The sequence below is a fragment of the Ambystoma mexicanum genome, chromosome 2p (assembly GCF_040938575.1).
Source record: "Ambystoma mexicanum isolate Mex_15411 chromosome 2p, UKY_AmexF1_1, whole genome shotgun sequence".
NCBI classification, from domain to species: Eukaryota; Metazoa; Chordata; class Amphibia; order Caudata; family Ambystomatidae; genus Ambystoma; species Ambystoma mexicanum.
Genome location: NC_090923.1, coordinates 1,289,595,525 through 1,289,618,550, shown reverse-complemented (window position 1 = coordinate 1,289,618,550; position 23,026 = coordinate 1,289,595,525). Strand labels below are relative to the sequence as shown.

The 23,026-nt window shown below is 47.8% G+C and overlaps 1 protein-coding gene across 1 annotated transcript in view; it reads right to left on the bottom strand.

Annotated features, from left to right (window-relative positions):
* POLR3E (RNA polymerase III subunit E) overlaps positions 1-23,026 on the bottom strand; it is a 1,464,556-nt gene that overhangs the window by 1,098,901 nt on the left and 342,629 nt on the right. Inside the window, exon 8 of the mRNA XM_069645613.1 lies at positions 1,637-1,686. Within this exon, the coding sequence (XP_069501714.1) occupies positions 1,637-1,686 (50 nt within the window). The remainder of the gene's footprint in view (positions 1-1,636; positions 1,687-23,026) is intronic.

Genomic DNA, 23,026 nt, shown 5'->3' with positions numbered 1-23,026 from the left:
TACCATGCATGTAAAATGAAGGAAGATTGTGGAAAATGTGTTAAAGGGTTAATGTATCAAATAATATATATATATATATATTTATATATATATATTTGACAACAATGTGGCTTTGTAGTCCGTTGCTCTGCAGGGCGACACCTTCCAATCCCTTGGATTAATGAAACAGAAAAATATCGAGTGGGAATTTCTGTTGATTTGTTGGTCATTAAAGATGTGAACCGGGATGTCGCGGGTCACTGTAACTGGACGGCAAAGAAAGCCTAAGTGTCCCTGAAACAATATTCAAGAAAAAGAAGTACAGGACTCGGCGCCATCAAGATAAATGTGTATTTGGCTTGCCGACGCGTGTGATTATCGAACGGAGGAACAGAGATTGTGACTGGGGATAATACCCCGTTATTACTACAGGCACAACAGTGCTAAGAATTGGTTACGTTAGATTTTGGCCCAGATTTGAAAAATATAGATATGCATACATACAACCACACACACCGCTGCATTTTAAAACCATATATATTGTTTCTCGGTCTTGCTACGCCACCTAGTGAGTTTTGCTAGCATTACATGACATATAAACAGCAATTTTCATTAATAAATAGGTCTCATGTTTTGCATTGATATTTTTTATTTACGAGGGACACGTTCCAAAGGCCCTCACCGCCGCTTAGCTTAGACCGAACACCCCCAGAACCTACACTTTTACTTAAGGATGGTATTTTTTAAAACGACATTTTTAAAAACGCAATTTCTAGCTCTCAATTTTTTCAAATTGAGGTTTTTCACAACGATAATAGGACTGTCAATCAATAAGAAACCTACGGGGACCAAAGCAGCCCTGGGATATTGCGCTTTAAGATTGGGATCAAGGACACAATGGGCCTCATTACACGGTAGGCGGTAAGGGTTTACCGGTACCGGTATTTTACCGGTACCAGTAAATCCTTCCCGCCTTACTACAAGGTCCCTTTGCGGGTTGGGGAATTTAACGCCTGCTTTTCGCAGGCGTTAAAAATCCAATCCGCAAAGGGCCCAGGGTGCCAATTACGGTACCGCAATTTGCAGTACCGTAATTAGCACCTTCCCCATTCCCATTATGCCCTATGGGGAAGGGCAATGGAGGAAGGAGGAATTACCACCTTCCCAACCTTGGAATAGGGCGGTAATTCCCCTTTCCTCCAAGGCGGTACCGGTAAATTATCGGCATGAACCATGGCGCTAATAGCGCCATGGTTTACCGCCTACCGTGTAATGAGGCCCAATGTCATTTAGAATTGGCACATGCACTTTACGTTTACTCCGACATCCTGACAAATGGAGTTTAGATGACCCTATTTCAGCTTTAGCAAAGGACACTAGGGGCGGTAAGCGTTCGTAGCAACCAAAACCCAATATACTGACTTAACAGTAAAACTGTTAAAACAATCATAAGTGTTTGACTGGTCCCTCTGTCACAGAACAGTGATAAAAGTTACAACACAAATTATTTCCACTTTGCAAGACAACTGGGAAATCCACACCAGATCTACACAAACTGATTACAATAACTTTTCTTAAATTGCCCTATCACATGCTCTGAACAAATAACACAATCATTGCAAACAGTCCTTATTCATTGTTTTTTCAACAAACTCACTGTAATTTGCTTGACATCCTCCTCAGCCTCATCCTGAGAAGAATCCCCCGCTACGAAACAGAGAAAAAAAGCAAGTTTAATATGGTTAGAGACCCATTCTCATACAAACTAAAAGGGTTAACCACTGCCACGGCTTTGGAGCGCCCATTGCATGGCATGGAACACAAAGTTGGAGAGCATGAAGAAACTGTCAGTTACTTTGTACATGTGTTTTGAAGGGAAAAATTAATTTTAGCTGCGGCAGAATTGATGTAAATCCCTTGTCAGGGGAAGCAGACTCCAAAGGGAATACAGGAAACTACACACTAACAAGAAACCACAGACCTACATTTGTTTCCCACTATTATAACAAGTCATTAGAAGTATTTGAAGGGCAGGTGTATACAATTGTACAGCTCTACTGACAAATCCATGATGTAAAACTACCTACCTTCACAAATGGATTCGGAAAAAGAACTGGAAGAAACATCTACATGGCATCACTTTAGGCAACTAAGAAGGGTGGGTCCTCAGTTTCACACGGTTACGAGAACCGACATTGATCAGAGGTGAATTAAGACTCGCAGGATACTAATCACAATTCAACAAAGGCCATGGGCTCAAACGGTTTGTGTGTGAAAATCTGGCAACACCAATTTCCGGTCCCAAACTGGTGTGGCACTTAACTGGAGGAAAGTGATGCAAAAATGTCTTTATAATTGGCACTACAGTTAAAAACGAATTCGAAATTGAAATAGGTCTCCAAGGCTGACAACAATCGCAAGCAGATGATGGTAAGATCAGATTGGAAAAAAGATAAATCATTTACTGAGCATGTTCAGGTTGAATTGTTTTTCTAGCGTTCAGTGTAAGAACCTCCTACACTACTTACTCTGATTTGGATGCACACAGACATTTTCTTTGACACTTCAGCCAAGTTAAGGTTATCATCCGACAAGTTAAGATGTCCTTCAGTCTTCAAGAACACAGCAGCTAAGCACAAAAACTGAAGTGAGGAATGAAAAAACAATCCTCATTTTGCGAAATCAAATCTGGCCTGACATGGATCCATCAAAGAGGCTTGTGCAACAGATGAAGGTCAGAGATTAAGGCCCTCACGGACTCACTACCTTCTATGGGGTGAAAGTTTAGTTCTCTATGGTTACTTCAGAATCAGTGACGCCTCTGCTAGCTGCATTGAGACCCCCACCCAACTTTACATGGACACCTGCCCTGCATTTGTGGCAGGTCTTGCTAATTTTGTCAAAGATTTTGTTAATCTTTCTCAGAGGCAACAGAGTGTTCCAAATACCGTCAAATCAGTTCTCATCGCCCCCCCCTGTTGAAAAAAGCCAATCTCGATCATTCCCTCATGAATAATTATCATCAGCCCAAACACCATGGCGTGTTGACAAAAGCTGCAACTATGCAGCTTCATGATTTCATCGGATATAACGATATTCTCAATTAATTACAATATCAGGTGGGGACGAGATCTGAGCACAGCGGACACTGGCATTTGTCCCTTTTGATGATAGACCGGCTGGCTGGCCACTTTTGATACCATGAATCAAGAAATTCTACTATCATTATTGCACTCCCTGACTGGGATTCAAGCGTCTACACTGGCATGAAAAACTTCCTGACAGGGAGGCAGCAAGTGGTTAAGTTAGGACCATACACATCAGATTTACTGTCCATTAGCTGTGGGACACCCCAGGTAGTCCCTTGCACGCTTCTCGTATTTAACGTTCATGTACAACCTCTGAAGACTATATTGCATTCTACAGAGATTCACATTTAAAAATCTTATGCCGATGATTCGCAGCTGTATATGAAAGGAGACGGCCCCCCTATGCCACTTTTCAGGCCTTAGACTATCGCCCAACAGTCATACTACGATAACTGCAAATGTTTATTTTAGTGGAGTTTTCCTAAAGCCCACTTGAGGTAAGACTTAATAAAACTATCACTTGGAATACAGGTCCCCCAACTCTTAGTGTAAGGCTGCACTGCTCAAACACCTTGGTAGAGTGGCAGAGCAGTCAGACCTATCATCGGAGGAAGATGCGAACTGTAGGTAAGTACACTGAACCCAGTTAGCACAATGCTCCAAAGAAACACACTGATAATGTTATATTAAAATATGTACATTATATTTACACAAGGAAGGTAGTAAAATATTTAAGTCAGTTAACCAATACTCTTAGGAATACTTAAATACACGTTTTAAAGGCCACTGCTTCAGTGATTGTTGCTCATGGTACAACTGTTGCAGAGTTTGACGATACTGACAGTTCTACCGTATTATCGGTACGGCCGCACATTCTCGTTAAGACAAAGATATACAGTAATTGTAATCAGCTAGCAAAACCACATAAGATAAAGGAAAAAGGTTGGTTAGTCATACAGTAGCAGAGCTTAACGTTCTAGAGACACTTTCTTAGAAAACTAACGCTTTTAATGTCCAATACCTAACTATATGAAAAGTCAGCTCTGAATGGATCCAAAGTCTTAAGAAGCAGCAGAAATGCAAAAGTTCCTTAGGATACTTTTAGTCTCTAGGAAAAGATAATTGAATTAACAATGATGGCGACCCTGCAAAAGGACTCGCACTAAAGGGACACGAGATGGCAGCTTGGGTCAAAGGTAGGGTGGACACGTCTACACGCACCCCACTCTGGAGCAACTTCTCGATTCAAAGTAAACAATACCTTTCGACCCACAGTACCTTAGGTTATAAGAAATGCTCGTAGCTGGATTCTCCTCTGTGTAGTAGCAACGGACCCTGTCTCCCGATTCCTCAGTCAGGTGATGAAAGGAAGGACTCTGAAGGGAATGTCTCAGCAGCAGTCTTGAGAGAGAACCCATGGCGTGGATATTCGGTCTCCCTGGTCAGTCTACAGTTTTTGCGCCTTTTTCTCTGCACCACAAAGGACGTTATTCGCCCGGTCGATCTACGATTCTGGCGTCCTGCACTCTGGTGAGGGTATTGGATGAATTGTATCCTGTCTCTGGAGGGTCCCCTGAAGCTCAGCAAAGACTTGGACGGATTCAGCCCCTGAAAGACTTTGCACTGCAAATGGGTCGGAGGTCTATCGGTATTCGCTGACTGCAGCTCTGGAAAGGCACAGCACCTCGGGAGATGGCTCCAATTGCAGTTAGTCTCAGGGCTGGTTGATTCCACCAGCCAAAGGGAAGGAGTCGTCCTCTTCAAAGCTCCTCTGTTGAATGGAAAACAGAGTCAGGACAGCAGTGGTTGCTTCACAGTGATGAAAAGGGTCTGCAGGCGTCTCTGATAGTCTTCTGCTTCGGCTACTTCAGTTTCCAGTGGTCAACTTGCCTTTCACCTAAGGAACATCACCTTTACATTCGGTTTCAACACAGGTTCCTCTGCAATCTCAGTAGTTTACAGAAAGGGGTGGTGGCTGTCCAATCAGGATAGGCCACCCCCCCCTAGGCGGGGACACCCAAGGGTTCCCGCCAAAGGCACAACACACAGACCTCCCCCTTCTAGAATGGTAGAAGGGCTAACAAAGAACAACCACAACCGAAATGGCAAAAAAAGAAAAGAGCCACCATGTTAGAACATTGTGACCCTATTATGCCCAACCGAGACTAAGAAGAAATGGAGATGAGGCGCACACTCCGATTCCCAGTCAGATTTACCTGCTAAAGCAACAGTTAGTCTTCTCCTCCAAATGTTTTTTTTAGTTTTTTTTTTTAATCAAAGATTTTATTGTTTTTTAACATTAAGAAACATTACCAATTATTCATTACATTACAGGGAGGGGAAAAGGAAAACACATGGGGAATCATTACAACCATGAAAAGGAAAGAAGGGGAGAGTACAGGGACTGCAGCCCATAGGACCGACAAGCCTTTGGCGAGGGCCTCATGCAGCAGTATGTTTGTATCAGGCCCACTTGCCTGGCATCGCTCAGTCCACCTCGTATGTGTTACCTGTGACGCCTCGTCAGTTGCCTAGTTGGCCTCCTCCCATCTCTGCCATATTTTGCTCGCTTTTTGCGGGCAGCCCCTTGCCGCGTACACCCGGTGTTCCATTGTCGCGCAGATGTCCACATCCGTGACCCACTGGTCATAGCTAGGTGTCCTCTCCAAACCCCACAGCTGCGCAATGTTCCTTCTGAGAACCGCTGTTGCGGTTGACCAGAGCTGTTTCTCGTAGCGGGACAGATCACAGTCATCGGAGATCACTAGTAGGAGTTTTTTTGGGCTCCTTTGTATTGTTTTGCCTATGACACTGGACAATTTGTCACAGCATTTCCTCCAGAGCTGTTGAATGTTGTCGCATTCCCATAAGATATTGAAGAAAGTACCTACCTCGCGTTTGCAGCATAGGCATGGCGAGTCCGACACCCTGCCCCATCGGAGGAGTGCTACTCTTGGATAGTAGGTACAGTGCAGGATCTTAGGTTGGACCAGTCTGAGCCGCGACGAGATGGCTACCTCACCAGGGTACGTCAGAGCCTCTACCCAGTCTTCCAATTGTAGCGGTCCCACATCTCGCTCCCATTTGGCTTTCAGACTGACCAGGTCTGGTGTAGCAAAGGATGTGATCACAGTGTACATAGTTGATGTGATTTTTCTTTTTATCTGGTCCAGAACTATGTTGCGCTCTAGCGGAGAGCTTTCCAGCATGTCCCTAGTGATCTGCCGGTGGGCATACCATGCATGTTTCAATTGAGTGTAGTGGTACCCATCTGTGGCTTGGAGGGAGAATTCAGAATGTAGTGTCTCCAACAGTACCAATTTATCCTCCCGCATCACGTCTCCAAAACTGGTGATACCACACTGGACCCAAACGGGCCACCTGAGCAGCTTCTGTATTTCGGTGAGGAGGAGGTTGTTCCACAGGGGTTGGGCCAGTGTCAGTTTGCCGTCCCACCCTAGGTGCCGGTGTGTTTCCACCAGATTCTCGCAACATGGGTTGCCATGTCAGAGTTTGGTGTGCGACCCAGACCACAATACAGAAGCTCCAAAGGTGGTGGTGTTCTATTAGTGTTGATTCCTCTGATGTGCGGCAGGCTTCTGTCCCCATGGAGCATGTTGTTCACCACCGCCATCTGGCTGGCCCAGTAGTATGTCTGCAGTCTGGGCACCCCAATCTCACCCTCCCAGACGGACCTCTGAAGTGTGCTCCAGAGTAGTCACCAGAGAATGCGGTCAATTTTGTGGAATTCCTGGCGTGGGATGTACAGTGGTGCATTTTGCAGGATGAACAAGAGCTTGGGGAGGGCAATCATGTTGAATAGGGTGGCTCTGCCATTCAATGTCAGTGGCAAGGAGATCCAGTGGCGAGTGTCCTCTGCGAACCTCGTTACAAGTGGGTAGAGGTTCAAGGATGTGTAATCAGCAAGATGCTTCGTGATTCGTACACAGAGGTATTTGAACTGTTCTTTGGTAAATGCAGTCTGCATGGCTCGCAACTGACACGCTGCCTATGGGGAAAAGGGTGGATTTGGACCAGTTCATGCATAGGCCACTGAAGACCCCGTATCTCTCCAGTGTATGCATGACTATGGCAGGAATTGATTAGGTCTTTTACGTAGATTAGCAGGTCATCTGCATAGAGCGACACTGTCCTCCCAAGTCTCAGACCAGCGGAAGCCCTCCGAGAGTGATGTGTTTCGTAGGAGGATTGCCAGGGGTTCAATTGCTATCGCGAAGATCATAGCCGATAGGGGGCAGCCCTGCCTACTGCCCCTGCCCAGAATGAAAGGGTCCGATTGCCAGCTGTTAACACTAGTTCTGGCCGTTGGGCCATTATATAACATTTGCACCCAGCTCATGAAGTTCCTGTCAAAGCCCATGCGCTGCATTATGTCCCAGATGGCCCCCCAACACACAGAGTCGAAGGCCTTTTCGAAGTCTACTGCTAATAAAGCTAGTGGGCCTTGTATGCTGTCGGCTCTTTCCAGGCCTGAGTGCAGTCTGCAGAAGTTCATGCGCGTCGATCTCTGGGGCATGAAGCTGCATTGGTCTGGGTGGACCAGGGAGGGGATGACCTGCTACAAACGGTCTGCTAGTAACTTCGCTAGTATTTTGGTTTCACTATTTATAAGTGAAATAGGTCTGTATGAACTGCAGTTTTCAGGGGGTTTGTCCGGTTTGGGTACCACTATTGTTGTAGCTTGTCGCAAATCTGGGGCAGGATGCTCTGTTCCTGTGCGTGCTGGTACATTCACAGTAGGTGTGGGGCAATTACGTTGGTTCCCACCTTCCGCCATAACTCGACCGGAAAGCCATTTGGGCCTGGGGACTAGCCGTTTGGAGGCCAGACATGGCACTCAACACCTCGTCCTCCGTGATATCCTTCTCCAGTAGCTCCTGTTGTGCCATGTTTAAGATGGGGATATCAATCTCATCCATGATTGCAGCATCTGTGTAGGTAGTAGATTCATTATAGAGTTCAGCGTTGTACTCCGCAAAGCCCCACGTTATGTCCTGATCTGTCACTAGTGGGCCTGCCCCCCCCCCCCCGTTTCTATATCAGCCGGACATGGCTGCGTCCCTGCTCCCTTCGTTCCAGCCACGCCAGCATCTTACCAGCCTTGTCACCTGTTTCATATATCCTTGCTCGCATTGCGCTATGTGCATGTCTTGCATTGTCCAGTGCTATGTTTTGGAGCCGCTTCTGTGCTAGGAGCAAGGCGCGGTTTGTGTCCGGCAGGTCTTCAGTTATATGCATTTCCTCCTCTGCCTGTTTCACCTGCTGCTCTGCTTTGTATATCTTAAGCAGGTGCTTTTTCCTTTTTGCAGTCGTCCAAGATATAGGTTCACCCCTCAGTACTGTTTTGTAGGCCTCCTACAGTGTACGGGGTCCGATGGGGTCTCTGTATTTAACTCGGAATATGTGTTGGTAGTCTCTTGGAGCCCATCTACTAGGTCCGGGTCACCCAGATAGTTATTCAGACGCCAGGTAGGCGGAGGGGGGGGGTCGGGGGGGGAATCGGTTTGGATGTTGTGATTTTTAGATCTAGTGGGGAGTGGTCGGAAATAACTCTGGGAAGCAGCTTATTTTCTTGTGCCCTATGCAGGTCGGTTGATGGGATGAAAAAGTAGTCTAATCTGGAGAGCGAGGCGTGTGCCCCAGAGTGGAAGGAGTATTCTCTGGTGTTGGGGTGGAGATCCCTCCACACATTGCACAGGTCCAGGGCGTTGGTAAAGGTGGCAAGTTTCATAGGTACGTTAGGATTTCTTCTGCGTAAATGTGAGCGGTCCAAGGTGGTGTCCATGACTTTGTTGAAGTCTCCTCCCAATATCATGATGTTGGAAGTGTTGTTTGTAATCAGAGGGGAGATATCGGTGAGTAGTGGCGATAGCAGGGTGGGTGGTGCATAGATAGCTAGTAGAGCGATAGAGTGGTCCCATAGCCTGCCTGCCACGTATACATATCTGCCTCCGGTGTCCTGGGTCACTGTTCAGGTGGAAGGGGAGTTTTTTGTGTATCATGATGCCCCTTAAACCCACAGTGAAGCCTGCGTGAAGTGCTAGCCTATAGTTTGTACGTTTGAATAGGGTACATTCTGTGCCCGCGAGGTGAGTGACCAAAATACTATGTCTGGTGCGTGTCTATTTAGGAATTGCCCTACCAAGCAGCGCTTGACCGCATTGCCCAGGCCGTTGACATTCCATGTCATGAGCTTGAGTGTTCTGGAGACGTTGGTGGTGTTATGTGATGCCACGTTTGCCTGTGGCTGGAGAAGTGTGTGCTGCTGATGGCGACGTTACGCGCCAGGCGGGTTTATGCCCGTGTGTTATTGCCCTTTTGTCTGGTATTGGTATGCCTCGTGCTTGACTGGTCCCGTACTTAACTGAACTTAACAAACCCCTAACCACCCTATACTCCTCCCAACTAGAAGCATCGATCGCCCGAACATGAGAACTTTAAGTTGTCAACCGGACAACTTACATGCAACTAACTAAAGTTAGGTACAGGTAGTTCCCCCTTGCGATATACGACCAGGGGTTGCCACCACTAGTACTATCTTATAGTGTGCCTATGGGGGAGCCCTTGACGTGAGGACTCAAGTCATACCCACGACCGCAACTTGAAAACGGGTGTTACCTTGTATTAAGTGTTACGGTGTGTAGCATATGGTTGGGTGATTCACTATGTACTCACTGCTGTGTATCGGCGCATTGTCGGAGATCAAGACAGGGGTCATCCATCAATGTCTTCCGGCTGGTCTTGTGCCGGTGGTTGTTGGGATGCTCGCTGTTGGTCAGGGGCGGTCTGTGGTTTCTTCTCCTACTACCATGGCCGGTTGACCAGTCTCCCTCTATGTGTTGTTCAGCCCAGCGCCATGCTTCTTTGGGGTCATTAAAATGGACTGTGGTACCTTTGTGGTAGATCTTAAGCTGTGCAGAGAAGAGCAGACCGTACTTGACACCCATTGTTTGCAATTGCTTTTTAAGGTGGTCGAAGGATTGTCTCGCTTTCTGCACCTCCCTCGTATAGTCGGGAAAGAAGGCGTTTTTGGAGCTATTAAAGGTGATCGTATCTTTGGCGCATGCGTGTTGCAATAGTGCGTCTCGGTCTCTATAGTTTAGAAATGTTCCAATCACTGTGCGCAGAGGAGCCCCAGGCACCAGTCTGCCCGTGGGCATTCTTTGTACTCACTCTATAGAAAAGAACTTGGAGAAGGAGTCCGGTTCAAATAAGTCAGTGAGCCACTGTTCAAGAAAAAGTTCCATACATGTGCCTTTAACTTTCTCGGGTATACAGAGTATGCGCACATTGTTGCGCCTAGATCTTCCTTCTCAGTCTTCAATTCAGTCCTCCAGCACCTTAAGCTTCGATGTGACTCTTCTAACCTGCTGTTGCAGGTTGTGTACCCCATCCTCTGTGTTGGAAATGCGTTGTTCGGTCTCACCAGTGCGTGCCATTAGTTTTTGGAGGTCGTGCCTGAGGCTTATCCCATCCATTTTTTGTTCCATTGACGTGCGGGAGTCGGCTATGGCGGCCATGACATCCCTCAGAGATTGTATGTTCGGGCTCTACATCCTCCGCGGTACTAGAGTGGAGGTCGGGAGCCTGTGGTGGGGGAATGGTATATTGGTCCATTCAGCTTTGCATGGGAAGTCTCTTGGATTTGTCTTTCTCCATGCTTCCTGTTGCGCCTAGTAGCCGCAGTTTCCACACAGAGGTCGCTCTGTGGTAATTGAGTGGTATGCTTCGTGACCGCACACACTCTTCGTGATCTGTCGGCGCTGTGATTCTGTTCCACTGCCTCTGTGCAGTAAGGGCTGTTTGTGACACCCATATCCCGACCGGCACTGGTGAGCCCAGCTGCTTCCCCTAGTTGCCTCTTAGGGTGTATCTGCAGTGTTTCGCCCTTGACATTAGTCCTCTTCTACCCCCCTGGTGCCTTGGCAGGCTGGTGTGCAGTAGTCCTGCACCCTATGGGGGGGCCAGTACCGGGCCGTAGTGGTGTGCTGCTGCCTGAGCTCCAGGCGTATGCCCCGGGATGCACCCGCTTCGTCAAGTGCATGCGGCTACCCGGCCGGCCTGCCCACCGTGCGTCCCGGGCGTACCCCAGGCGTGCAGCGTGTCTTTACCTTGTTTTGTGCCCCCACAGTGTGTCTTCCCACTGCCCTGGTAGGTGTGGATATCTGGGCTGCCAAGCAAATGAGTGTCCACTCCGCTCTTCCCCAGGGGTCGGCCCACCCACAGCTGGTGCAAGCCCCAGGCTGCGCTGGCTCAGGGCACCGTGGGGGTCTGTCCCCACACCTCCAGTAGCTTGGCCTCTTTTCGTATGGGGCGCAGTGCTCCTGCGGCTCCTCCCCAGGTGGAGCGGATTGTGTCCATGTGTGTGGATTACAACGTTAGCCGTCTCGTGGTGTGGGTCTCCAGACCCCCCCCTCCCAGGTACGTGAGCACACGGTCGCCGTGGAGATCAGTGTTCCCCAGAGCCCCTTCAATGCCGATCTGCTGGTAGCTGTCCGCGTATCACGCGGCTCAGCTGTTCTCCACAGGTCCACCAGGACCGCTGACAGACTCGCCTCCAGAGCGCCGCGCCAGCACGCACGGGCTGTCTCCTTTCCCCAGGAGGGGCCTTGGTCCGCCGCTTCTGTGGCACTGCGAAGGTGCTGCAAGTTCTCTTTTTCCCCCCGGCTGGCTACAAATGATGGCAAGCCAGGCCTAGGGAGTCGCACGCCAGCAGGGGCCCCGCTATATCTTCTACACTTCAGTTAGCTTGCCGGGCCCCCCCACGGCTCAGGAGTACAGCCGGAGCCCCTTCGGGGGTCGCGCCGTACCTCCGCCACTGTTGGCGGGTAGATGAAGAGCAGGGTGTCGCCACCACCCAATCCCGCTCCAAGGCCTTCATGTGTTTGATTTCACACGCGGGCGTCCATCTTTAGGACGGGCTGCTCGGCAGTCGTGCAAAGTTCTTTGTGCCCCAGGCACCGAAGCATAGGCACCTTTTCCGTCGATTTTCCACCGTACTTGTGCTTGAGGGTGTCAAACACTCGTCAGGAGTGTTTATACTGCTCTGTTTTGCAGGAATCAGGTGTTTTTAACAGGATGAGCATTGCGGCCACGGGAGCTGGAGCCCCTCACATCTTTCCCATTTCGCTGCTGGTCGCGCCCCCCGTCCAAACATTTTCTTGACTCATCATGCCTTACTATGGAGAGTCATAAACATGGTTTTCCCCCTCCTCCTATCAAGGGAAAGATGTGTGCTTTGGAGGAGAGTTGGTTCCTAGCCACCTGCATTGAAAAAAGTGCACGACTACATGTACCAAAATCCTTGTAGACTTTAATGAGAATTAACCAGACACACCTGAAAAGGAAAAGAAACAAACACAGCCTCCCTGATGATTGATAGAGTCAAGAAAACGTTTGGAGGAGAAGACGAACGGTCGCTTTAACAGGTAAATCTGACTGGGAATCAGAGTGCGCGCCTCATCTCCATTTCTTCCAACCGAGACTGAATACAGTCTGCTGTAAAAAAAGAATTGCACATTAGTTGGTAGAACACGTACACTGCCATTAGCCATAAACACAGGGCTGTCTATGTGACTGAAAAGTCACAGGAGCAGAGAGAAGGGGATACTAGGTATCCCCTTAGCACTCCACATAAGGTGGTGTGTGCTAATCTTGCATAGTGTAAAGTCTTAGGGGGGATACAAAGTATCCCTCTATCCTTAAGAACTGTAGTTAGTAAGGAGAAGAAAATAATGTTAAAGGAGAAAACAAAGGGTTCACAACAACACTGCCCATAAGGAGCTGTGTGTTGCAAAAGGTGTAAACAGATGCCTTTAAAGAGATATGGAGAAAAGTAGACTCCATAGTAAAGGTAAAACACAGAACAGAGTTGCAAATGTCGGAGCAAATAAGATGAATGAATGGCTCTTTAGGATTGATGCGAAGATTGGGTTGCTTTGATAGCAATGGTATTCATGGTGAGGTTGGTGGGTTTCCTCCCCCCTTATTTTTTCTTCTCTTTCTTCCTCTTTCTCTTTTCTTCTTTCCATTTGTGGTGTCATTCGTGTTGTCTTTTGTGTTTGTGTTTTTTGTATATTCAGGTCAATATGTTAAATGTGTTTCACTAGGGTTGGTCACTTATTGATATGAACAATTTACGATGCTTATGTTATTTTGTAAATTTTATTCTCTCTGATTAATGTGAGACTTACTTTTATTGATGTTATTTATGTTATGTGTGAAAATTAATAAATTGTTTTTGAAAAAAAAGAAGGAGTAGAAAAAAGCTCCACTCATTCAGGATAGAAAAAGTCCAGCAAAAAGTGCTGGGGTCTCACTAGGAGAGGGGATGAAGCATAACCATGATAGACTTCCCTAACAGGTTTGCAATGGAATCACTCAAAAACAGAAGTGATGTTGTTCAGTCCCCTCCATCTCTGTAAGGATGCAGTGAGACACCCTCCTTCGCTTATCCTCCTTGACATACCCATTTAGTCAAGAACTTGGCTTTATATGGGATGGCAACCTTTCTCTTGTGGGTCAGGTGAACAAAGTGGTTAGAGTATCCTTTTAACAGCTGCAGCTATTGGGAAAGGACTCTTCAATTCATCCCTGGAGATCTTCGTGCCCAGGTGGTGGGAGCACTCATAAACCCAGATCATGATTATGCCAATAGTCTTTATTTGGGTATTGCCAAATGTTGGGAAATATTTCTCTTTTGGCAACTCTCCCTCTATGGTTGTATGGACTCACAAACGTTTTGCTTGGGTTGTTGAACCAGTCCTGACTTTTTGCAGGGAAGTGTAGCCTTCAGCTTCACTCCCCTGGCCTTTTGCTCCTTTTGTTATGGGGAAACTGATCAGCCTTTCAGACTATCAGTACAGGGAAGCTAGGATTCCCTTTTGACTTTGTACACTCTTGTGAACATTGCAAATAGCATCTTACAATTCATTGTAATTGGGATACATTTGTTTCACCCTACTGTTTTAAACATGGGAATTTTGGTTACTTGTATATGTACTTGAAAACAAGCTGGTGGAAGCTTACCATTGTTGTGTTCGTTCTAGTGTGCACATTCATGTTTACCACATCTGGCTACTAAATGTGGCTAGTGCTCTAAAATGGTCATGCCACAAGATTGCGCTTGTTCGTTGGCCATATTGTTGTCTTTGGCCTATTTCCAGCCTTGCCAGGTCAAGAAATCAAATAGAAGGTCATGCACTTGCCTGCTTGCACAAGCTGCAGCTTTCGGGGGTTAGGGAGGACTGTATGCATGGCTCAGGAAGTGGGAGGGACTGTCTGGTCACATTCCTGGAGGCAGTGTGTGTGGGTGTGGGGCACGAGTGAAACCAATAGTTGCCCCCCATTGGACAACGACTTGCTGTTTGAATGGTGCAGATCCTTACCATGAGTGGGATTGGACTTGCTTCCATGATAGATTTTGGATAAGAAGGACTCCTGCAGCCATTTCTTCAGATCAGCGTTGGAACCAAGAATCCCTTGTAGGAGGACAGCTGAAGATCCGAAGACGACTCCTGAAGAGGCCCAGTATCCCTTTCCGCGTCTGGCCCGGTGATGCGATGTTGGACTACTTATCTGCAAAGGCCTTGTGCGGTGCCTCAACCCCTGGACTGATGGGACCAACCAGTCTCGATGTGTTCTTGAGGATCCAGCTGCCCAAGCTTTCGGAAGAGTCCCTGGACCACACAGTGAACTGATCAGCTCGCCAGTAGGCTAACTTGCTAGAACCATCACAATTCTATGTTTGCAGCTGAAATTTCGGTTGTCAGTACCTTGTGATGTAAGTCGCATTCCTAATGAATTGCAGCCTCCCAACTTAAAGGGAACCTGCTCTGGCCAGCCCTCTTTAAATGTGACTGGAAGGATGCCTGGCGTCATCTGTGTGACGTCAAGGAAGTGTCCTGAAGAGGTCTACATCAGTGCTTTCTGCACTTCTCCTTTGCCAAGGGTTGTGCTCTGCTCCTGGACATGACAGGAGGAATTCCTTGCACCCGCAGCTCCTGGGCACCTCTCACTGGAACCAAAGGTGTGAAAACCAACCTCCAATCGACCCATCCACCCATCTGGAAAATCAGAGTAGGGGGTAAGTAAACACAAAGCATTTGACTCCCTCTGTCCTCCATAGGATAACATTGACAAGTCTCTTTGAATTCTTCAATTCCATTGCTTTTTAGTCGTCGAGCCGGAGCAGTGAAACCTGAAAGATTAGAACACATTTTACTTATCTGTAACTTTTTTGCATCTCTTCTCTTGAACAATCACCAACACAAGTCCTTTAACTGCATCAAATACATTCTGGGGAGAAGCTGTGTGACTTTTGGGAACAAGGACCCACTCTTCATTGGGATTGGACTTCTGAAGCTAGGGCATATTTCTGGTGAGTTGGTTTCATCTTATGGCATCACTTTCCATACATTTTATTGCTTTAAGTCCTTGAATGCATTTTAAGTACATATGTGACTGTATATATGTTTAATATTGAATGTTGTGCGATATCACCTGCTTCTTCCATTTTATTTTTTTTCAAATTTGGTTTTATTGCTTTTAAACAAAGGAACAAACAAGATGGAATACACATTGTATGATTCACCACTGTAAGCAGATGATTGCATGACAAGACAGTACACATTATATCAAAAGACTTTCACAACATATGTTACATAGGTTATTTTGAGGTGCGTCCATCATACCTAACAAACTCTACACTCCCCCCACACCCCTCCCTTCCTTGATTGAGCACACATCTATTGAATGTTATAAGAGCTTGTGGACGTCGAACAAATTTTAGTGCCATTTCCGTTGTCTGGTCTCTCCGAGGCCATCTATTGTAAATTCTCTTCCATTGCTTTCTGTCGAGTTTTGCCTTTTCATCAGGACCAGGCAGGCTCCTCCGATTGGGACTCAGTTTGTTGCGAGATGCTTATTTTTAAAATCCATCCATAGGGCTTCACATTGGGTGGCCTTGCCGTGCAGGGAGGCAGTTACTGTTTCCATTAGGTAGATGTTTGTGGCCAAAGTGATCCATTCATTCTTACCGAGCATCGTTATGGATTTCCATTTAATCACCAATAGGGCCCTGGCCGCCAGCAAGAGGTGGGGGGGTCAAGCTCTTCACTTTGGTCCGTTTTCCAGGCCGAGTAGTATTAGGCAGGGATCGGCGTCCCTCTGAATACCCTCTATTTCTTTAATCCATCCCAGGACCTCATTCCAGAATACTTTGATGTACAAGCAGCCCCACCACATGTGCCAATAACTGGCTATTTCTCCACATTTCCTCCACCATGTTGGACTCATTGTTTGGGACATTTTAGAAAGTCTAAGTGGGTCGTATTGCCATCTGTGTAGGAGTTTGATGGCATGAAGTTTGTATTGACTCGATAGATGCTTTGGAGGCCGCTCTACACATTGCTTCCCATTGATCAGGGTGTATTTCTTCCCCAAAGTCTTTCTCCCATCTCGATCTCAGGGGTTCTGTTGATCCATCGCCCGCCGCTATTAATTCTTGATACATTGCAGATATGAGGCCTTTCATCTTGGATTTAGAGTCAGAGTTTCTCAAATGGGGTAAGGTCTCTGTTCAGTTTGTCCCTCCATTCTGCCTTTATTAAAACCCCTTTCAATTGGATGTACTGAAATGTGGATAAGGTGCCTATGCCCAACGCCTCCGTTAGGTCTGGTAGAGTGTCTTTCTTCTGCAGCTGTCCCACTCTCTCCAAGCCTGCCTCATACCATGTTTGGAACCTACCCATGTCAGGTATATGGTTGTTTATGCCAGGCGACAATAAGTGACTGAGCGGGGACGGCCAGGTGGTGATTTTGCACATTTCTTTGCTTGTACGCCATATACTCCATATAGAAATCAGAATGGGGTGGTCTTTGATCTTTCGTTGTACCCTTTTGTGTGGAGTCCATAGCCATTCCGATACCGTGGCCCGAGACAAATAATGATTGTCCATCATTGGAGATTTTTGTGGTCTCTGAGGTGTGGGATTAGGACGCGCAGCTGGGCGGCTTTATAACAAGTCCTCAAGTCGGGGAGCCCGACCCCTCCCTTGTCCTTGGGGAGTGTTAGCGTATTGTATGGAATTCTTGCTTTCTTCCCCTGCCATATGAATCTTAGCATAATCTTTTGGGCTTCAATGAAGAACTCTTTTGGTACCTCCACCAGTAACATTTGGAAGAGATACAGAAAACGGGGAAGGCATACCATCTTTACTGCATTAATTCGGCCGAGCCAGGAGATTGTGAGTTTATTCAATTTTTTGAGATCTGCTGCGAATCGCTGGAGGAGTAGGGGAAAATTGGCTTCAAATAGGTAATTCAGGGTTTTAGTAATCTGTATGCCCAGATTGGTAGGCAGAAACCTGTGCAGTTCCCTTAGGGAACACTGCAAAAGATTTAAGGCTACAGGTGTTGGCAGTAAACCCACTTGGTAGCAGTCTGCACCACCCAGATTTACCTGGTAGCTGTGGCTGAGCAGTCAGACTTCCCTCAAGAAGAGTTAGGCAGTATGCAAAGTATACACAATAGGCACTCGGATACAATAATACAAGCAAACACTGACCAGAGCTTTGGTATCAAAGTATATAATTATTTATTTAAAAACATACTGTTTGAAACACTCCACCACTCTTATTGTAAAATATTCTAAACACAGTTACTATTGTAATATATACACCCCTTTTTCCTTATCAGATAAGTCACTGTAAAACACCACTTATTTTCATACAGAGGTGAGCGCTTAACTAGATGACACTCCAATAAGTTTGTGAGAAAGGGAAGGAAAAAGACAGAATATGGAAAGGTACACCACTCTAAGATTCAGGAACACTGTTAGCAAGGCAGAAGAGCAAAAGTCACTGGTGAGCCAAAGTCCAAAGGCTGGGCCCACTTTTAGAGAGAGCAGAGCACAAATGCACCCAAGATCACACAGTTACACTAGGCTTAGAAAGTCTTGCAGAGGGTTCAAAAAGAGTTGAGAGGCTTAGGAAAGTTTAGCCAGGGTGTCACAGGCTAACCCAGGTTCGAAAGCTGGGGGCTAAATCTACCCCGTACAGTCGGTAGCAAGGGAAGCCAGGCGGGACAGTACCTTAAGTGGGTAGGATCCTCCAGCGGTGGCAATTGTTCCTGGTAGTGGGTGCAAGTTGCGTCGTCGTCCAGGGGAAGAGAAGATCTCGACTTGGAGGAAAGATGAAGGTCGTTGCACTATCAGGGAAGAAACCAGCCGTGGAGTTTTCCGGTTAAAGGTGGTACCTTTGTTTCGCGGCCGTGGTAAAACGTGGTATCCCGGTTGCCGGGGTGCTTGGCACAGGCAATGCGGCCACGAGGTATGTCGGGAAGGCGAAAAGACGGTGAAACTGGTTATCCCCACCAGTCAAAGGAAGAAGACTCTCTGGCGGGAGATCTCCTCTATCGTTGGGAAAAGTGGTGAGACGGTCCAGCAGGGCTCCACCGGTGGTGGTGTCGTGGCAGGTCGGCTCAGCTTCTCCCTCGTCGGATTCTTAGGTCCTGTGGTGACTTCTGAAGTTCCAGTCCCCAAAGCCCTGCTTTTATGCAGAAAACCCCCATTCACTCCGCCTAGCTGTCACTCAAACATGCTAAGTGGTGAGCCGGCCGGCTCACCACTTGGGCCAATCAGGATGGAGTGCGACTTGAGTTGCCTAGGCAACTCAGTCCAGGGTGCCTAAATTCCCCTCCACACCTCCTAAGTACCCCAGACAGAGTGGCACCACTTTGGAGGGCTTCTGTGGAGAAGGAGGGCGATAGGGCGGTATAATCCACAATATTTAGGTTCTCTCGCATCCTTGGGGATCACGGTTATCAGTGCTTATTTGAAGGAGTCTGGCGCGATGCCCGTTTCTATTATTTTGTTGAATAGTTCCATTAGGAAGGGTCTTAGATGCTTAGAAAAAGTTTTATAGAACTCTGCAGTGTCACCATCCTCCCCCGGGGATTTGCCTAGTGTTAACCTTTTAATTGCATCTTGGATCTCCTGTTCAATAATTGGGGAATCGAGGAGCTCGCTTTCTGCGTACGTTATTGTAGGCATAGTGATCGGGGCTAGATAAGAGTTTGTATCTGACTGGCAAGAGGTTATTCCAGAAGTATATAGCTTCTCATAGAAATTGGCAAAAGATTCTGGGATGGTGCGGGGGATCTGGGGGGCGGAATCCTCCATTTCGTTTACCTTGTGTTCTGCTCTTTGCTCTCTAAGCCTGGCGGCTAATAGCGTGTCGGCCTTGTCTCCTTTTTAATAAAATTTCTGTTTTAAAAACTGCAGTTTGCCTACTACTTGGTCGCGTTCCAACAACTGAAGTTGTTCCCTTTTTTGTTGGGCTGTTTTCATTCTGTCTGGGTCTACCCCAGGGTCTTTCCTTATCTCTCGCTCCAGTTGACATATTTCGGTCCGAAGCTTTTGTTCTATGATCTGCCGCTCCCTTTTCTTGGAGGACCCCTCTCGTATTACTATACCTCTCCATGTGGCCTTCCCAGCCTCCCAGATCATTTGTTTGGAGACTTCCCCATCATTATTTATTTTAAAATATTCATTAATTTCAGTCTCCATGAGAGTTTTGAAAACCTGATATTTCCAGAGGGTCTCGTTACCCTGCCACTTTCCTCCCTGAACAGGTAGATCCGCCCAGCTGGTATCCACTAATACCATGTCGTGGTCAGACCAGGTTATCGGGACGATGTCTGAATGATGTGTAGCGGTTGTGAGGTCGCTTGTAAGATGTATGTAATCAATACGCGTAAATGTGTGATGGGGGTTTGGATAGAAGGTGTATCCGCTTTCGGCGGGATGCATAATTCTCCACACATCCTTCATGCCATACAGTTCCATCATTGCAGCCAGTTCGGTGCGACCTCCCTTATATTGGTGTCTCATTTCTGGTCTACCCGATTTCCGGTCTTTGTCCGGGTCAGCCCATTGGTTGAAATCTCCTCCCAGGATGATATGCCCTGTGGCGTCTAACATTATTTTAAGGATCGTTTTCTCCAGAAATGCGACCTGTCCAGTGTTGGGTGCGTATAGAGTGGCAATAGTTACTTGTACTTTTGCTATTTTTCCCGTTATGAGGAGAGTACGGCCCCCAACGTCAGACCATATCTTACCCACTTCAAATTCAATTCCTTTCCTGGGTAGGATCCTGACACCAACTCTCCTGAGTGGGCCCAAACCCCAGAACTCCTGGCATCCCTGCTTGCCCAGGATGTTTCGCTCCTTGCCCTTGGCATGTTTGGTCTCCTGCAGAAGTAGTATGTCAATATTGGATCTACAAAATTCCAATGACCTTTTGGTTGGTGAGTTCAAGCCATTCACATTAATAGTCCCGACTCTGAGTGAGTCCCTCACCATGAGTACATCAGGTGTTGCCATTGTACGGTGCCTTTGGGGAATTGCTCACCTCAAGCGGCCAGACCGGTATTCGGTTTTCCCGTCCCAGACTGTCAGCGTTATTGCGAATTCGTTGAGATGGTGTTGCTACTGTTCTCAAGTTTCTCTTCTTCCTTCCCACCCTGAGTTGGTGGTGTTCAAGTGAACCCAAGAACTGAAGATGTGCCATATTCAGCACCTCGACGGCGTCCGATTCGGACTTGGTGGAAATGTTCAGTCCAGTATCGGACCACCAGTGGGGACCGTTACCTCACAGTCCCGTTCGCATACACCATCATGACATACAATTGAGCCCCCTTCACCCGCCCCCCTGCCCCAACATTATATATTTCAACAATATCAATAAAAAGGAAACATAGGTATAACGATACGTGCGTTCTCCGGCCCTTTCTTCAGATGCTCATTTCCCCCCCTTACTTCAGGGGGGGAGGGGCTTTTGCAGCCGGGTGCCGCCGTCCTGCCGGTGATCATTTCGCTCTGCGACAATGGATGACTGTTTCCGGACATTTTAAACACGGATTTGAATCAGATGGCTTGCAAGGTTCATGAGATTCCCTTTCATTTTCCGTTTTTCGGGCGTGTTGTTTGGTCGCCTATATTTCCTTGATCCTTTCACCCTTCTTTTAGAGCTTTGGAGTTCCCATCACATTCCAGCGTGTTGAGTCTCGTCTTTTTCGCCCCCTCTTGGGGCCGTTCCAAGAATGTCCGCAATGCAGTCCTTGATCTCTTGCTCGGACCGAAGGACTATCTTCGTGCTACCGTGTTCAAATGTGAGGGAGAAAGGGTATCCCCACCTGTATCTCGTGCCCTGTTCCTTGAGCCACTTCGTCAAGGGGCTGCAGTGGTGCCTCAACGCCAGTGTGAGCGACGATAGATCCTGGAAGATAGTAATTTGGGCACCCCCCAATGTGAGCGAGTCCCTGGATCTGGCCTTTGCCAAGATCCTTTTTCTGTCCTGGTATCGGTGGAATTTCAGGAGGACGGAGCGTGGTCCACCAGGGGGCCCACCTGCCCTGTGGATCCGCTCAGTTTTGGGCTCGTCTATCTCTTCATCTGACATTAACATTTTTGTGATGTTGTGTATCGTAGTTTTGAGTGAGTCTTCAGTTTCTCCCTCGATCTCCAGAAATCCGAAAAATCTGAGGTTATTCCTTCTTTCTCTGTTTTCCAAATCATCAATTTTTAGGCGTATCCCCTCCTCTCTTTTTTCGATGTTTCGAATCCTGGTATCCATTTGGGCTTCAAGGGTGTCAATCGAGGCCTGATTGTTCGACACCTTCTAATCTCTCTTCGAAATTGTCCATTCTCTGGGTAATCCGGTCGATCTTACCACCTCGGCTGGCTCCCAAGGTCTTGATCTCATAACAATGCAGCAATGTCCCCTTTGGTGGCGGCAGCCCCCGCTTCCGTGGCGTCTATTGACATTATTGTTTTTTGTTCGGGGGCTGGTGAGGGTTGGACGTAGGTGTAAGTGTATTTGGCGAGCCTACTTTTTGCGTCCAAAGGGTTAGAGGAGGCACACGCCCTGCAGTCGGGGGCCTTACCCTCTTTGTAGCAGTGTAGATTGGTGGGAACCAGGCAGATCCAAGTGTTCAGGCCTTTGTGCGGTTCGTGAATGAGCTGGGAAGACACCTGTGGGTTTCAATAGGCGATCCGCAGCACAGGAGGGCTTATCTTCAGGGAGATACGTCTGGGGGTGCATCTCACGGGGGGGGCGGGCATACGGAATCACATTCCTATGCACAGTCTGCTTGTGATTCAATATTCACTGGCTGGTAATATTCATGGGTTGTCGTGAGCAACCGGAGGTCCAGGGTACCACCAAGAGTGGAGGGTATCTGGTTGCTGGGCTGAGGTAGGCTGCAATGCTCTGGGATGCTTGTGAGAGGGCCGAGGTGGTCTTGCGTAGTGTGAGAATATAGGCTTATGGGGAGGATTCCTTGTTGCCTCTGATTTGGAGTACGCAGCACCTCTGTCCTCCTAGCGGGAGTCTCATGGCACTCCTGGGCCCAGGGTACTGCTCATTTTAGTAAGGTAGCCCACATTATTCATAATCTGTACAGCCAGGGCAGGGCGTTGTGCATCTGGAACGGTCCTGGGTGGGGTATCCCTCAAACAAGTGCCCTGCGTGATATTGGTGATTTCAGAGTTATTTGTAGGGCTCAGGGTGTCCGCAATTTCCGTGCCCCTGTGGCATGTCTTTATTAGAGGGGGGCGGGTTGCGCGCCCCTGACTCGGGCGTTGACAGCTCCGTTCATGCCGCTGTTCTGACAGCCGCCCGTGGCTGTGTTTGGCACAGACAGGCACCCGGGGCACGGGCGCGGAGGTTGGAACGCCTGCGCTGTGCCACGCTGAGTGGAGGCCCGTAGCGGGCTCGATGTGGCCAGAGGCCGGGGTCAGAGCCCGTGCGGCAGGGCAACGTCTGAGGGACTCCGGCAGAGTATGAGAGAAGGGCTCCTCTGGGGGGCTCACCAGGCCAATGCTGCCGGGTCCCCCGCCCTGCCGATGTTGCGCTTTGCAGTACGCAGCAGCGTAT